Consider the following 16,013-nt stretch of genomic DNA (forward strand, 5'->3'; position numbering starts at 1 on the left):
CAGTGCCCTAGACTGTACAAATAAGTAAAAAAATTTTTTTTTGCAGTAAAGTGCGTGGTTTAGTGACAAACCTGGAAGTTAACTCGGAGTAAGTGGTAAACCTACAACAGCCCTATGACATTGTTTTGTTAGGAGAATGAAGCATACAGCTCTTTTTTAGGAGGTTTACCACTTACCTGAGTTAACTTACCCAGGTTTGTCACTAAACCATGTACCGTATTTTCCGGACTATAAGTCGCACCGGAGTATAAGTCGCACCAGTCAAAAAATGTGTCATAAAGAGGAAAAAACCATATATATAAATATATATATGTTGCACCTGAGTCGCAGGACCAGCCAAACTATGAAAAAAAGTGCGACTTATAGTCCGGAAAATACGGTATTTGGAATAACCCCCAGGTCAATAAGCAATGTAAGTATTATAAATTATATACTTTACAATTATATATCAATACAATTAACAATACAATTAACATTTCAATGCTTCAAAAACAATATTATCCACACACACACACGTACATGTGTATATATATATATATATATATATATATATATATATATATAATATATTTTGAATGTAGCTGTATCTTGTTTGGAAGTCAGACAGCTTTCATGGTCTTGTTTACCCCTGTAATCTATCCCAGCATTTTGGAGTTTTCTAGAAAGCGCTAACTTCAAAGCACAGAAGCCTGTTCGTTTGCAGTTCCATGTGTCTCATCTGTCCATGACTCTGGCGTGTACAACTGGGACTGGTGGATGTAGTCCAGCCCTGCTGGTGGGAAGCAGGTTGGCATCGAGCTCACAGGCTGGCAAGGGTTGGACTCTGCCTGTACGGCTATGGTGGCCTGCTGGAAAAGCTCCATGGTGGTGTAGTCGCTCATGAAAGCCACTGCCGGTCTGGCATCACAGCCAGCCAGGGCTGTGGCTGCGGTGGCGGCTATAGCCACCTTTGTCCTTTGGCAGGGTATGCCTGTGATGTCTGTCTTGCCAAACTCTGTGCTGCCACAGTCCGGAGGTGTGGAGTCTACCTCAATGGCTGTTAAGTCTGTAGATGGAAGACCTGTTTCCTGTTTTTCCATCCCACTGGATGGTGTTACCGTGTCTTCATTATCAAAGCCCTGACCCGATGCATCGCAACTCTGTTTGCCCAGGAGAGGGTTCGATGCTGTATTCTTCTTGTTCTCCTTCCTGGAGTCCATCAGGTACAGCGGTCCAGAGTCCCAGTGTTCTTGGACTATCGGGCCATTCATTAACACCATTGGCTCCTATGGAGAGATTGATGCAAATCTTATAGTTATCCAGCTTGACTAAAACAACAAAAACTCATGCTCAGGAGTATCTTAAATTGTGATTTTTGTACTTTTTTTGCACAACCCCTTTGGCGTCAATTCTCTTTTTGTTTGACTGAGTGCCTGCCACTCACCAGCTCATACTCTCTGTCAATTTTCTGAATGGCGCTGCTGTTGCTCGGGTTTGGTATGCTTGGCCACAAGACTTCCTTTAACCTAGAAGGAGTGGTAAGAGAATGACTCGTTACGGCATGAATGTTTATCATAACTTCAGGCACAGACATTTTCATTACTTTTATGTGCAAATACCACATAAAAAGTCTAACCAATTCTCATCTCATGGCACACAAAAGACAGTACAGTCATTTAGATATGGGGGGCTTTACCTATCGGTTAAGCGAATGCAGAGATGTACTGCAACCAGGAGCATAGCGACCCCTGTGAGAACTGATCCAACCAAGATCCAACCACTAGGTCCTGTGTCTGGGGAGGCATGGGGTGTAAATTGTTGTCACTCAACAAAAGGCACAGTAACGATGAAAGGATTTGACAAACGCCACTGTGTAGGTGTTAATGTCATTGAACAAAGCATTAACTAAAAACTATTTAAAAGATGACCCATAAACTTTAACCCAAAGTTTCAATGCAGCTGTGAACCTTCCAGGCATTTGTTTGATAATTGTGCATCTACTGTAATTCACACATAATGACTATAACAAGCCTTGATAACAGGAACAGTTTAAGAAATATGAATTGTGTGAATTTCTGAACATTCTTGAGTATAACCCTAATGTCCCCAATGTGGTATCTTTGAATTACCTGATGGATTTGTTCCAAAGTATAAGGGCGAACTGCGCTTCCCCTCTCCTCTGGATGTGAAGGCCGCCATCTCAACACGGTAGTCACTCCCGCTCTTTAGACCGGTTAACTTATAGCTGCTGATCTCGGGACCCAACGTAATGTCTGTGAGATGGCAGATGATAGTGCAACTGATGACAATGTGCCAGTGACACCACGGATGGGATGTCTCCTAACGTCAGGTTTACAGTTATGCAACACCATTTCACACCAACATCATTACTCTTGAGGTGTGTGAGTCCTTCTGGTAGGAAGCTACGACTGAAACCAGGCATGGCTTTGAGTTCAAGTGAAAAATTAGATGATACAGTATGTACTAAGTAATGTAAATATTTCATGTGAGTACATAAAGTATGTAAATAATTAGGTATATGTCATCTATGACTATCTGATACACACTGTAATTAATCTAAATAATATGGTTGCAGAAACTCTTTCTCACTTGACTTTGTGCCTCCATTGAATAAGTAGAGCATGTATCCCTGCAGAAACCCCTGCAGCTCGTCCTCTAGGATTGGAAGCCATGTGATGACCACAGAGCTGTCCGTCACATTGGAGTGGCTAACATTCCGTGGATCACTGACTGGGGCTGGACAGCAGCGCATGCAAGAAACATAACGAGACACGATCACCTGAGGCTCTCGCTCACAAGAAAGGACAGGTGGGGAATGGTAACATTTACATTTAGCAGACGCTGTTGTCGATTATATCACAAGGGCCATTCTCTCCAGAGCCTGGAAATTGTACTGTTGAGATGGGATGTGATTCTTTCAACATCCATCCCACCCCACACAAACACACAATCAGTAGTTAATAGGACAAACAGATCTACTGTAGATTACTGTTCAGATTGATCTGTGGCCTACTTGAGAGATGGCACATCCTCTCAGACCTAATTCATGGTCACATACATGATTTTTACAGACAGACTTTAACCGTTAATCTCAAAATCCTAATTTACGTTTAGTATCTCTTTCTGGATCTGTTCACCTTTGCAGTCTTACTCACTTCCTTCCAGTAAATATGCTTCTGTCCATCCGCATGTAATATCACTGCTGTTAAGTTGCTTGAGTTTGCAGGTTTCCTTGAATGGCTTTATGTGCAGGAGAAATATGTATCTCTTGTAGGGAAGGAAAGGTGTCTCTAATGGGGATATGTGTAGACAACAACTGGTGATATGGTTAAAGTTTTCTATCAAGAAAACTACTTATGCACAACATGTTTACATAAAATTGGATATATAATTTAGGTCATAGACAATAGTTAATAGGTACTATTTACAATAGGTACTACTAGCTTACTAGCATGGCAGACCTATACAGGATGTTCCATATGTTAATTGACATCAGCCGGTTTCTCCAGCCGGGAGTTATGAGCAAATTTGTTTTTTACTTATTTATACAAGTAAATATAGTTTACAATGATATAAAGGAATAGTAAACGATTCCAAGCCAGTACACTTTTTGTCACATTCAGCAAACATTTCCCCACAATCTCCTTCCGTTCTGTATGCATACTGAATGGCTGGGTCCTTAAACTGAAAACACCGAGTGAGCACCCGCACACACAATACTATTCCAAGCTATGAGAAATAGGTGGTGTTAGTGCGCACCTATCAACCCATGAAGCACTGAAGGGAGTGTCTGATTGTCGAGTTCAAACAATCTTTCTCCAGACAATCTTTCTCTAACCCTACCTTTAAGGGAGGCTACAGGCCCAGTACCTTTTTCAATGTCTATTGTCCTCTGTTTTGTGTTGGAGTAGAAGGACTCGAACGATGTTGCATTGTCTCCCTTCAGGAACCACTCCACGGTGTAGCACTCGTACGCATTCGTTAGGCTGCTATTCCATGAGAGGTTAAAACTGTGATTGCTGTTGAATGTCGCCTTCAAAGCTCCCTCGATTCCTGTGAAGACAGTAACACTTGTATTCCTTTAATGGCTTTCTACAGAGCCCTATATACTGTATCTCTACATACTGCTCTGGCTTTCTACAGAGCCCTATATATCTCTACATATGGCTCTGGCTTTCTACAGAGCCCTATATATCTCTACATATGGCTCTGGCTTTCTACAGAGCCCTATATATCTCTACATATGGCTCTGGCTTTCTACAGAGCCCTATACATATCTACATATGGCTCTGGCTTTCTACTTAAGATTAAAGTCACAGTGGAAAAACACAAAAACACAGTCGGTGCAAGTGAGTTGATGACTGCTCTCTATATAATGCACGTTCATACACAAACACATGTATGCACACACACACACACACACACACACACACACACACACACACACACGCACACACACACACACACACACACACACAAGCCTATAACTGCCAAAGAAGATAGATTCTGCTGACTTTGCTCTCTGCCCTCCCCAACACACTACCCCCAAGTAGACACGCCTTTTCTGAAGGGAAGGAAGCTAAAAAAAAAGGCTTAAAAAAGGGCACCTATCTCACGACATGGGGCCCCAAACCCACAGAAAAAGCTATGATGTACCAAGTATGATGAAATAGATTTCATCCTTAATGAACATGAACACTGTGTTATTAGGCAATCCAGACTAAAAATGACAAGCGCTCTGATAAAACTAAAATGCTTTTAATTGTTAACTTTCTGAAAACAAACATGTTTAGCTGAACATAATGTAATCTGACTTAATGACAGAGGTATTGGTAGGCATCTCCCCCAGGAAATTCTGGCAGCTGATATCAAAGGGAGGATGTTCTGTGTGTAAGCTAGTGCAGTACGTACGCATATCCTCCAGGGCTGGCTCTATGGCACAGGGAGTCTTCGGCGACTCGGAGACGTTGTTTCTCGAGTTGAGGCTGACACGATAGGCTGAGTGGGAGAGAAGGAGGCTCATGGTGGAGTCGCTGCTCTGTGTCACAAAGGTCTCGTTGAGCTCCCAAGACACCTTCTGCACTCTCACATTGTGCTGTGTCATGCCCAGAGATGACGGAGACTAAACACAGTTTTGCAGAGTGGAAGCAAGACAGACACATAAGAGCTTATCAAGTCAAGTGTTCCAAAGGTCAATGTTGGAGAGAGGCTATAATGTATGATTTAATACATTATCTGTTAGCTATGATATCTTACAAAATAATACCTTATCTGTCTAAGGGGTATTATTTTCAGTAATAGTATAGTATAGTATATATACTCTTTTGATCCCGTGAGGGAAATTTGGTCTCTGCATTTATCCCAATCCGTGAATTAGTGAAACACACTCAGCACACAGTGAGGTGATGCACACACTAATCCCGGCGCAGTGAGCTGCCTGCAACAACAGCGGCGGAAGCAGTGAGGAGTCAGGTACCTTGCTCAAGGGCACTTCAGCCGTGCCTACTGGTCGGGGTTCAAACCGGCAACCCTCCAGTTACAAGTCCGAAGCGCTAACCAGTAGGCCACGGCTGTAGGCTGAAGTCAATTAAAGATTTTTAGAACACCTCAAGATTTTTTTTTGCTTGTCATTACACATCACCGTTCTGATGAATTCAGAATTAGTTCGCATATGTAGATGGTTCTTCAAGTCATATCTTTTCCTAGCATACACCAAATAACCTAGAAATACACATACGTAAGTATGTGCTTATCATTGTGACATTTTCAACAGGTTCATCTTCAGTTTTTTTAATGGCAATGTCATATGTAAGGATATATGGATAATTGTGGCCGTTTGTGCATGGTGTGAAATGTGAATTTTTAGATACTGATTGCTGTGATTTTTACTTTCTTATTTTATCTTGTGTTGTGCATTGATTGCTGTGTATTATTATCTGACCGTAATTGCATGACTCGGGACTACGCCCCTTTCCCCCCCTGCGCTGCAGGTAACAGCTGAACAATGGCCTAATAGCTGATTAGGTTTACAGGTGTTACTAATGATTGCCGGCTTAGTAGTAACTTGGACTTAAAGGGTGGACTGATTAGATGAAGTTGGTTTGGCCTGGCTGTTTGGTGTCTGCTGCTCTTTTTTTGCTCTCTGGCTTAATCTGCGCCTGTGGTTCGCTGGATTGCTGAGCTGCGCTGATACATTACGGCTCCAGGTCCCGACGTTACGTTTTGGGCGAATGGTTTGCCAGTCATCCCCGTGGGTTTCCTAAGGCGTGGAGGCCCAGTGTCTACAATCAACCAAGCTGCACCGGCGCAGTGACCGTGGGCTACGTGCAACCGGACTGGGAGTCAGATACGTCTGCTCCCAGTTTGATGATGGTGAGTGCCGCATTCTTTCAAGTTCAAGATCTATATCCTCGCTGCATGAGTTCAACGATTATTGCAACACGTCAATTGAGAATTATAGACTGCCGCCCGTGAATAAGATTATAGCCTGTTTGTAGTGTGGGGAATTATAGTGTGTTTAAATGCTTGATCGCTCTGTTTGGTGTTTGCTGTGATATTTTGCTGTGGAGATACTGACGGCTTCTCTTTTGTTGTGTGCATGTTGTGTGAGCGCGCGTGTGAGTTATAGGTGCACCTTGGATACGCTGTTGTGAACTGGACTGATAAAGAGAGGATTCCCCATACGGACTGTGTGGACTTGGTGTAGCGCTGTAGCGTCTGCTGTGTGTGTGTGCCTGTATCGGATGGAACGTGGACTGGTTATTCGGATTGCCCCATACATGAATGAGTGCATGAATGGTGTACACTTTTAATTGAAAGCTGGTAATAAATATATATTTTTTTTATAGGCCTACGGATTTGCTGTTGTAGTAGTTCTGTTCTGTTGCTCCCACCAAATTAAAAGAACTTGCAGTTCATTGTTAGAGTTCCCAGTTCTTTAATAGGGTGGCGTAGTCTGGTAAACAAGTGCCTTACATCAATCTTACCTCCCATGATATGGTTACTTTTCTCCTCCCCTGGTGAAACCCATCCATGTTACACTTTACGACAGGCGCTCTGGTAAGTTCTGTTGACAAGACAATGATTTGTGTGTGGCTGTACATTTATGTAAATGTGTTTCTAAAACATACAAAATACAAAAGGTAAACAACCAAATAAAAACTTAGATCGATAGACATAAATGACACATATATTGCTATAAGATCTGTAACAAATGAATAACTTAAGTAGCCTACTTAAAACTTTGTATAAATAACGTAAGTATGTAATGCATCTTATTTTACCCTGAGGCACAGTGAAGACTCTGCTTGGTGCACACTGGGTACATTTTAATGTGTTGAGACACTGCACTTGCACTTCATATAACATGGATGAGTTGAGATTCTTTATGGTGTGGTCACGCTTATGTTGGGACAACTCCTAGTACAAAAATGTATAACCAGTTAGAGAAAAACTAGGTATCAACACAGGTATGAAAGCAACTAACTCCAGTCATAATTAAGGAGTCATAAAAATACATAAGCTATTGGTACCAGTGCTGAACTGAAGACATTAGCTAACAAAGTCTTTTAATTTATGGTATGACACTTAGGAGAAGTTAACAAGGTTTTTACTGTATTTATTGCAATAGTGATGCTTGGATTCCTGCACACAGATGGGACAGCACTGAGTAATTTACTATTTAAAACCACATGCTCCATCAAGGGCACTTAGGTCTGCTAACCAAGGCTGCCTTGTAGTCCCACCATTAAGGTTAAAGAGCAAGGGAGATCGGGCTTTTACAGTAATTGGCCCTAAACTATGGAATGAGCTTACATATTGGCTCCTTCTTTGTCTGTTTTTAAATCACATCTTAAAACTTACTTTTACTCCCTGGCTTTTAACTCAGTATAAGTGTTTACTCAATCTGTTTTATTTTCTATTTTGTACTGTTTGTCTTTTACATAACTTATTGATATTATGTTTGTACCACTCCGTTTCTTGGTGTTTTACGCCCCAAACGTTGTCTTCAAGGCAGCGCTGCCTGGAAGGTGCTATGGTAAGGCATGGGCTAAGGTTAGGTTTAGGATAAGGTGCCTTTAAGTCGACGGTGGCAGCGCTGCCTGGAAGACTACGTTGGGGGCATAAAACACCATCGAGCTACCACTCCCCCTGCTCTTGTGTGATGATCATTCATTATCTGCCTGTCTGTCTATCAGGTCTTCTCAACCTTTTCTTATTGTACAGCACTTTGGTCAAATGGTGTTGTGTTTAAAGTGCTTTAATTTTAAATAAACATGACTTTACTTGCTTTGACTTGCCATCCTCATACAGAAGTCATCTTTATTGTATAATTGAGATTTGTATGCTAAAAAGACGATTCAGGACATAATAAATTGTATATTTCCTGAAAGCTGATTTTGTGAGGATGTCATTGCACCCCAATGTTGTGAGGGCACAAGACTTTGTTTTCTCAGCTTAACAAATTGAATATCATGAGTGCACACCATTTCAGTTTATAGAATAAGGTATGGAATAATTTTCACCCCTGTATTGAAGGTGCTCAAGACTTTGTGTCTTTGTGTTTTCTTATCTTCACCTATGGATCATTGTGTATTACTGCCTCAGTATGAGTGATTTAGGTGTATAGAGGTCACTGTACACTGTAATTCTGGTTCAATTTCACCCTAATAATATATTATATTATTATATTTATTTATTTATCACATTAATCACAGAAATCATCTCCTCACAACCGCTAGCTGCCTATTCTGTTAATACACTGTGAAAAGAAAACGGCCTCTAGGCAGCCCAGGCTCCGAACACTGGAAACAAATAAAGTGGGGGCAGCCTGTAGCCCCAAACAAAAACAAAACCCTGCATTTCTCTGGGAATACTGAAGGTAGGGGTGAGCTCCCTCTCTGGTGTGCTACATTTGGTCCTTGGTTAGAATATAACATTAGACTGCTTAATCTGCAGTTTATTTTGTTATTCTAAATTTCCTCCAGCAAAATGCTGTGTTTTGTGAGGCTTTTTTCTACATTTTAGCTAACTTTTAGCCGCATTTGCTAACACCATTCTATGTATGGTTTCAATGTTCTAAATCTGCTAGTTTCACACTGTTGGCTAATGCAGAGTACATGTGAAAGTTGTTCGTCTTGGGGAGTTACACACACCTACCAAATTTGATGTGTGTAGCTGAAACTATAAGTCACATAAGGGGGCGCTAGAGAGTTCCTGGGCCACACCCGGGGCCAGACCTCTGTCCCTGAGAAGCAAACGTGGATTCATTTCATCATGTAAAACAGATGATGAAAATGCTACAGGAAATGTATGCAAGGAACGCTTGAAGTAGAAAGACAAGGCAAGTGTGAGATCAGTTCAGAGTCTCTGTTGGGGTTGCACACACACATTCTCAAGTTGAATGTTACTACTACTAGTTTCAATCCCTGTCCTTGTCCTGCATGGAGGAACTACTTCTTATATAATAATTTCAAATTATGTTTTAACATAAAAGAAGGGAATACACCCAAATAGCTTAAGTGTTGGTTGTGTGCTTGATTAAATATGATGGTTGTTTGCTTGCAGAGGTCATGGTATTGCTGCCTGCCTAGTAATGAGTGGGAGTGATGACTCAACTATTACCGAACATGTCAAGCGAAGTGAGAAGTAATCAGACAGTGGCCACGTAAAAAGAACTGCTAACATTCTAAGAATGAAACCAAACTTTCGTGTAACAGAACCTATACATAACAAAATGAATATGCTGGTCTTACTTCATCAAAACACCTGAAATGGTGGCACACTGAATGAATAAAAATATAAATGGTGCTTACTGCAAATATTCAGTTGTGGTGATATTTTGCAAATGGATCTGTGAATTTGTCACTGTCAATGACTCACCGTTGTCCATGAATCATTCAAGTTGTTTATGGAGTACTCTCGATACTTTACAAAATACTTTTGTATATCATTTCCCTCATCCCAACTTGCTTTAACAAACAGTTGTCCAGACCGCCGCTGCAATTCCACGTCAGCACGACAACGAACTGCAAGATCACCAAGAAACATTAATTCTTTAAATAAAGAAAAGAAATGAAACCAAACATATCAACGTGATCATCTGCCACACCCAAGAAGACCATCTAAACCATGTAAAAGATCAGACATTTACTATGCTCATTTCTTATCATTGCAATTTAACTTTCCTGGTGAACTTACTCATATTTGCAGGGGAGCCCTCGAACGTTGCCAGGGTGCAATTCATCCCATTCTCAGCAACATAAGCTTTCATTTTTTTACTTTTGTTGCTCAATATTCCTATAGGCACAGATGTTCCTGTGATCCTGTGCTCATTACAACGTATTTTAGGCCAATCTTTTCTGGTAAACGAAACATGACAACACATCACATTTACAATCAATTTCAGACAATGCATCAGTGCAGAACAAGTTGAGTTTAAAGGAATGCTTTTCACTTTTCAATGATCAATTTTGACCATCTGTCAATTTCACTTAGTGAGTTTATTTATGTATAGCACATTTTAGTGAAAGGATTAGAAATAGTGGTTGTTTTAGTTTCTTGGATGGGGTGCAGAGCTAGATCGAGAACCCCAACAACCAACTAACCAACTAATGATCAAATTAAGTGACAGCTAGTGGTTTTACAGCATAGTAGCCCATAACTAACCTATTTGATGAGTTTATAGACATTTTTTTCTTACACAATATGGCCATGGCCTTTCTGTGAGAAGAGATAGCTGGTGAAATTAACACGAGCCAAACATCAACCGATCCATACAACAGAATGATATGGCCAATCACAATACCATTTTTGATCCGGCTCTAATTGAATCAAATTAAAAAATGATAAAATATTGAAGTGTAACCTAATGACTATGAAATGAAACCAATATTAGCTGTTCAAAAGTATGACATGCTTAATAAAAGTTGTAGCAGCTAGACACCTGTGTTATCATTAAGATTCACTGATTGATGAGATTAAATAGGAAATCGCGTTGTCAGTGTCAGACCTACACATAACATTATTTTTACCATCTTTGGATATTTAGCAGTGGTTAACTTACTCTACCAGCAGTTTGAATCTGGAGATATTTAAGGACTCCCCAGGCTCCCACACACACTGGTACTTGGTGTGTGAACCAATCAACCGAAAGCAGTCCAGTTTATTTGCTTCCCCTTCTATATCAAAACAAGTTAAAACAAAAATATCATGTTGGTGAAGAGAAGACCCTCCACACAATGAATGATCTCTCTCAATCTGCTTTGAAAACAAAAGAGCACACAGATGATATCATAGTTTCTGATAAAAGTTTCATCATTTGTTGTAGGTTAGACTCTGCCACAAGAACTGTATGCATATGTGGTTAATTTTGGTTAACACATTATGTAAAAAACATCCACTCAACCATCCGGTGTCATACAAGGCAGGGCCTGCCTGGTACAGTTTGTTCATGAATTAAGCATATTATTAGCACATGACAGCAAATACACACATGTACTGTACTTCCGCTTGTAAGCATACTGTATGCAGCCTGGCAGGACCTAAAGAAATGCTAAAAAAGCAACAAAAAAACCCTAAGGTTTGAATTACAGTATATGGGAAGCACTAAAGCTTTTCCTGAACTTTGCCATTTGAGAGACATCAAATAAATTATGCATTATTACTTTGACAACTTTGAAGTTGTCCTAGCCATGATCTGGATGCATCTCGCTCTCTATCGGGTGGATAGATTCTGCTTCTTCTAGCTCAAAGAAATGATCATGATACGAAATAGAAATCTGACAATGTTACCTGATGATGATGGGCATTGAGGAATGTGGCTCATGTTGCAGGCAGCTGTTGAAGAAAGAGAGAAAGTGTAGAAAATGTCATTCTTAAACAACTAAGACTGACATGGCAATTAAGTAGACAAGTATTTTAGTAAGAGAGATGGGGCATTCGTTTCCCTTTCTTTCAATAAGGTCCATTTATGTGCACAAACAGTTCTTAAAATGCTTACTGACAATTTAAAGTTCCCTTTCACCATGCACTAGAATGTGTGTTGAATGTTGGAAAACCACCTCTGTCTGATATGCACCTAACGAGATTAACTATTATTTTACAAATCAATGTTGTGCGAAAATAGAATAAAACATACCAGGCTTGCTTATAACATAAGGTAGCCACTCAAATACTACACCTGAGAGAGAGAGAGAGAGAGAGAGAGAGAGAGAGAGATTGAATTAGGCCTAATAATATCACCCACAAATGAAGGGCACCTTAGTTAGATTATGTTCTAACCAATTTATTACGCCGGTGCGCAATAAATGTAGCCTGGGAATACCCACACGAACCTTTGGCAAAGGTCTGCGCGCTAATCAGGCTACAATAAATGCGCATCATAGCGTCATAGAAAATAATGTTGATGCAGACCACAAATACAAGGGGTCCATTGCATGAAAACGTAGATTCACTTACAGACGATGACATGAGAAGTAATCTTGTATTTGTAAGCCATTTTCGTTGTCTTTGAGTAAGCTACTCCACTACTCCTTACACTGAGCTTGACTCTCAGTGACACTTCTGCCTATGTCAGTGTCAACGGGAAAGGCAGCCTATATGAACCTGCGAGTGTGTCCCACGTGCTTACTGAGAATGCATCCTGTAGTCTAGTTCAACACTCACAGCTGTTAAGTTTAGTCAAGTCTATTCAGTCCAATAATCTTTAACAGTGTGTGAAATTGAGAAACTTTATTCGGGTAGGCCTACGTTATGTTATTTATCTGTGGCGAATCATTGTGATAATTCAAAGATGGATCATTCCCTTGCGGCATCGGTAGCCTATTCTTGTATTGAAAAAATATGTGTTGCGCGCTTTCTGCCGGTATGTTTGCGTTGCGTGTAGGTTATAAGTGAGCCATGTTGCAGCATTTAGGCTACGCAATGGAGAAAAAAAGTTTCAGTTCTTAAAACTAAAAATAGTGGCACTCATAAACGATCACTGAGTTGATCACTAGTTGATCATTATTTTTTACTGAATGGCTTCAATGTCTTAAACTGAGTGACTGTCCAGTGTTAATTACTTACAGATGTGATATAATTCAGCCAAATATGCTAAGTAACTTCATAATGTATAATACATTATAAAATGTATCTGAATCAAGATGGGGTGCCATAGGATGAAGCCAAACCTCTTTACTCAATTCTGAACAGCTTTGGCGTTTCAGAATAGACAAGAATAGACACAAGTGTGTTGTCTGTTACTTTATCAAAAGTTTCATTCTTGGACAGTTTGGTAGGCTACTTCTGAGATGAGTGTGTTGTTACACATTTCAAAAACAAGGTTGATACACCTGTTGCCTGAGCAATTGACATTAAGTTGGTCTTGCTTTCAAGGAAGTGTCTCCCGTAGCTGCAGACAGTACTGCTTGCTTGTTTCAAAAAATGGGAATTTGAGGTTAGAGTGTGTCTAACAACCAGTATTTAGCCCATTATATTGTTTTATTGGTTTAAAATAAAAGACTACTGAATTGTCACTAAATTGGCAAGGCAATTAGGCTAGCAAAGCCAGCCTTGCTACAACTCATCCTCATAAATAACTCAAACACCCATGATTAAGGGGTAGATTTGTGTATCAACAAAGCACATTGCTTTTTTTTTACTTTTTAAACTTTCTTTAAACTTTGAACACTTGTGTTTCTGTGGCAAATGTATTGTCCTCAGTCTGTTTTAGTTCTTTATTGTAACAGGAACACTTTGAGTAAGAAAACAACACTTTCCATTGGGAAAGTGCTTTCATTTTCTCAGCACAATAATTCTATGCAAGTAAGTCATTTGCAGAAACACTTACTTGAAGCACTGAGATGACAAACTCTGATAAGGTTTGAGGAAGCCACCAAAAAAAAACCCTCCTCTCCTTCCCTCGTGTCATTTTCTTCTTGCTAGTTGCTGCATGTTCTATTTCTTATTAGCACAAAGTGGAAGTGTGCCTTTTAGAGAGTGTCTCAGACCAGTGCAATTACACGATTACCAGACCAGTGCAATGAGTTTAAATTCTTGTTTGGAGGGTAGACCTATGGGACATTTGAAAATGGGAAATTACTAAGAGCTGCCCTGAGACTGGGAAAATCCCCTCCTCAATTATTATTTTTTAGGTCAATACCATCATCAGTGATGGCTTTTTCAGTCATCTGAATTGTGTGGGGGAGTAAGGTCGCACACACCATCACACTAGTAGCTTTGATCACGATTCTCTGATGCGTGAAATGCCGCATGCTATTGTGCCACAGATCTTTGCTGAAGGAAGTGACAGAAGCCCACAGAATGACGCTAGTCTTGGGGAGGTGTGAAATGCTGACATAAAATTGATAAGAAAAATAACTTGTAAAGATGGCAATCTTATAAAATATTAAGGGCCAACAAAATGTTGTCACTGGTGTGGTGGAATCACACTGAGGATGTATCTGTGCATTACTCAAACATGGTCAACATGCATGCAGCTGGGTGATGATCATCACCAGTATTTCTTGCATGCAAAGATGTTAAATATTAAATTACATGTCTAAAATGTCAGTTCCTCTTACAAATAATACAACATCTTTACTGTATTCTTCCAGGCCCCATTGCTGACACACACACAAACAATACATTCTTGCCTGCATGGCAAATAACAGAGTGAAAGAGTGAAGCATTTTACCACCAGCCAGGGGCGCTGCTAGATAATTTGGGTCCTATGACAGGCAATAATTCTAATTACATGTCTAAAATGTCAGTTTCTCTTATAAATAATACAACATCTTTACTGTATTCTTCCAGGCCCCATTGCTGAATATTTCTTATGGGGGGGGGCTCTCTGGGGGTCTCTCAGTGCTGGGCCCTTAGAATCACCCCCACCCCCCCTCAGCGGCGCCCCTGCCACCAACCAGTCAGTTCTGCCAGCTCTGCTCTGCCATGAAATCAGTTGCTGGTTTTGATCTCCATCTAGTGGACAACAAAAAAAACATCCTTTCCTCTGTATTCACATTCATCCAGTTAAGAAATGACCTCACACAAAGTTGAAGTTCAGCACAGACATACACATTCATCCATTAATTCTCAGCACCTATTGCAGTGGGATTTGGCAGATGGGGGAACCCTAAAATCCAGTGTCGATGCAATGGGGAAAAATGACTCTGTTGGACAACATGTTGAGTATCGTGGTGTAGCAATACTTTTTGGACAATAATTGCTAGCTTCTTGGTCACCTTTGTACACACAAAAAATTAACTCACAATTTATTTTAACAATATCATCGCGCTATATCGTTGGTATGAAAGAATATATTTATTATTAATTTATCTGATGTGGCGGAACTGCGTTCCTCCCCGTTCACCACACTTTAACCCCTACATGCAAGTCTCTACAAATGTACACACTGTATATGATGAGCATTTGAACGGGTTAATACTCTTTTACAAAATACAACACTGTGTTTAAAGGAACCATATGTAAGAAATGTATTTCAATTAATCATAAAATGGCCCTGATATGTCACTAGACATCAAGGCCGTAGCCATGATGTCAACATTGGGGGGGACCAAATCTGTGGTGCGGTGTGAATTTCAATAACAGAATTTCAATACATTTCCTGCCATGCAAAAATATGATTAAAATCACAAACAAGTCATTAGTTAAGTCAGTCAATTAGGATATACCAAACTTTTGACGGACATAGGCACGGATGGATTATGAACCCCTGGCCATAGATGAAAAAAAACCCTCCCCTGTTAAGATTGGGGGGTCCCGGGGGCATACTTCCCTGGAAGACTTTTAAAAAAAAAAAAACGACCCTTTATATCATGACGACTTGTGAGTTTTGTGGAAATAGAAGAGAAGGGCGGAGAAGCAACTTCACACAGTCTTAGGCTTCAGGGCCCCCTGAGCTCTTGGGCCCAGTAGGCCCATTCAATAATCCATCCCTGGATATAGACCTGTGGTATGACTCCATTTGTCTCCAAAATTTATATTTTAAAAGAAAATACAAACTAGAGTAT

At 40.3% G+C, this 16,013-nt stretch overlaps 1 protein-coding gene across 1 annotated transcript; it reads right to left on the reverse strand.

The window, feature by feature from the left end:
- Nucleotides 1-674: 674 nt before the first annotated feature.
- LOC143122616 (interleukin-6 receptor subunit beta) lies at nucleotides 675-12,538 on the reverse strand. The gene is made up of 16 exons (XM_076283399.1): nucleotides 12,460-12,538; nucleotides 12,140-12,181; nucleotides 11,794-11,838; nucleotides 11,066-11,180; nucleotides 10,201-10,361; nucleotides 9,883-10,028; nucleotides 7,284-7,419; nucleotides 6,987-7,066; nucleotides 4,912-5,122; nucleotides 3,871-4,053; nucleotides 3,156-3,290; nucleotides 2,590-2,736; nucleotides 2,109-2,252; nucleotides 1,676-1,772; nucleotides 1,424-1,505; nucleotides 675-1,265 (listed from the first exon to the last, which is right to left on the reverse strand). The coding sequence occupies exons 1-16, from the start codon at nucleotides 12,497-12,499 to the stop codon at nucleotides 675-677; spliced, it is 2,355 nt and encodes a 784-aa protein (XP_076139514.1). The 5' UTR covers nucleotides 12,500-12,538.
- Between the last annotated feature and the right edge of the window lie 3,475 nt (nucleotides 12,539-16,013).

This window comes from Alosa pseudoharengus, unplaced genomic scaffold (genome assembly GCF_046254945.1).
Source record: "Alosa pseudoharengus isolate Yale_2024_CS ecotype anadromous, Long Island Sound unplaced genomic scaffold, YU_APseudo_1.1 YU_APseudo_1.1_scf_14, whole genome shotgun sequence".
Classification (NCBI taxonomy): Eukaryota; Metazoa; Chordata; class Actinopteri; order Clupeiformes; family Clupeidae; genus Alosa; species Alosa pseudoharengus.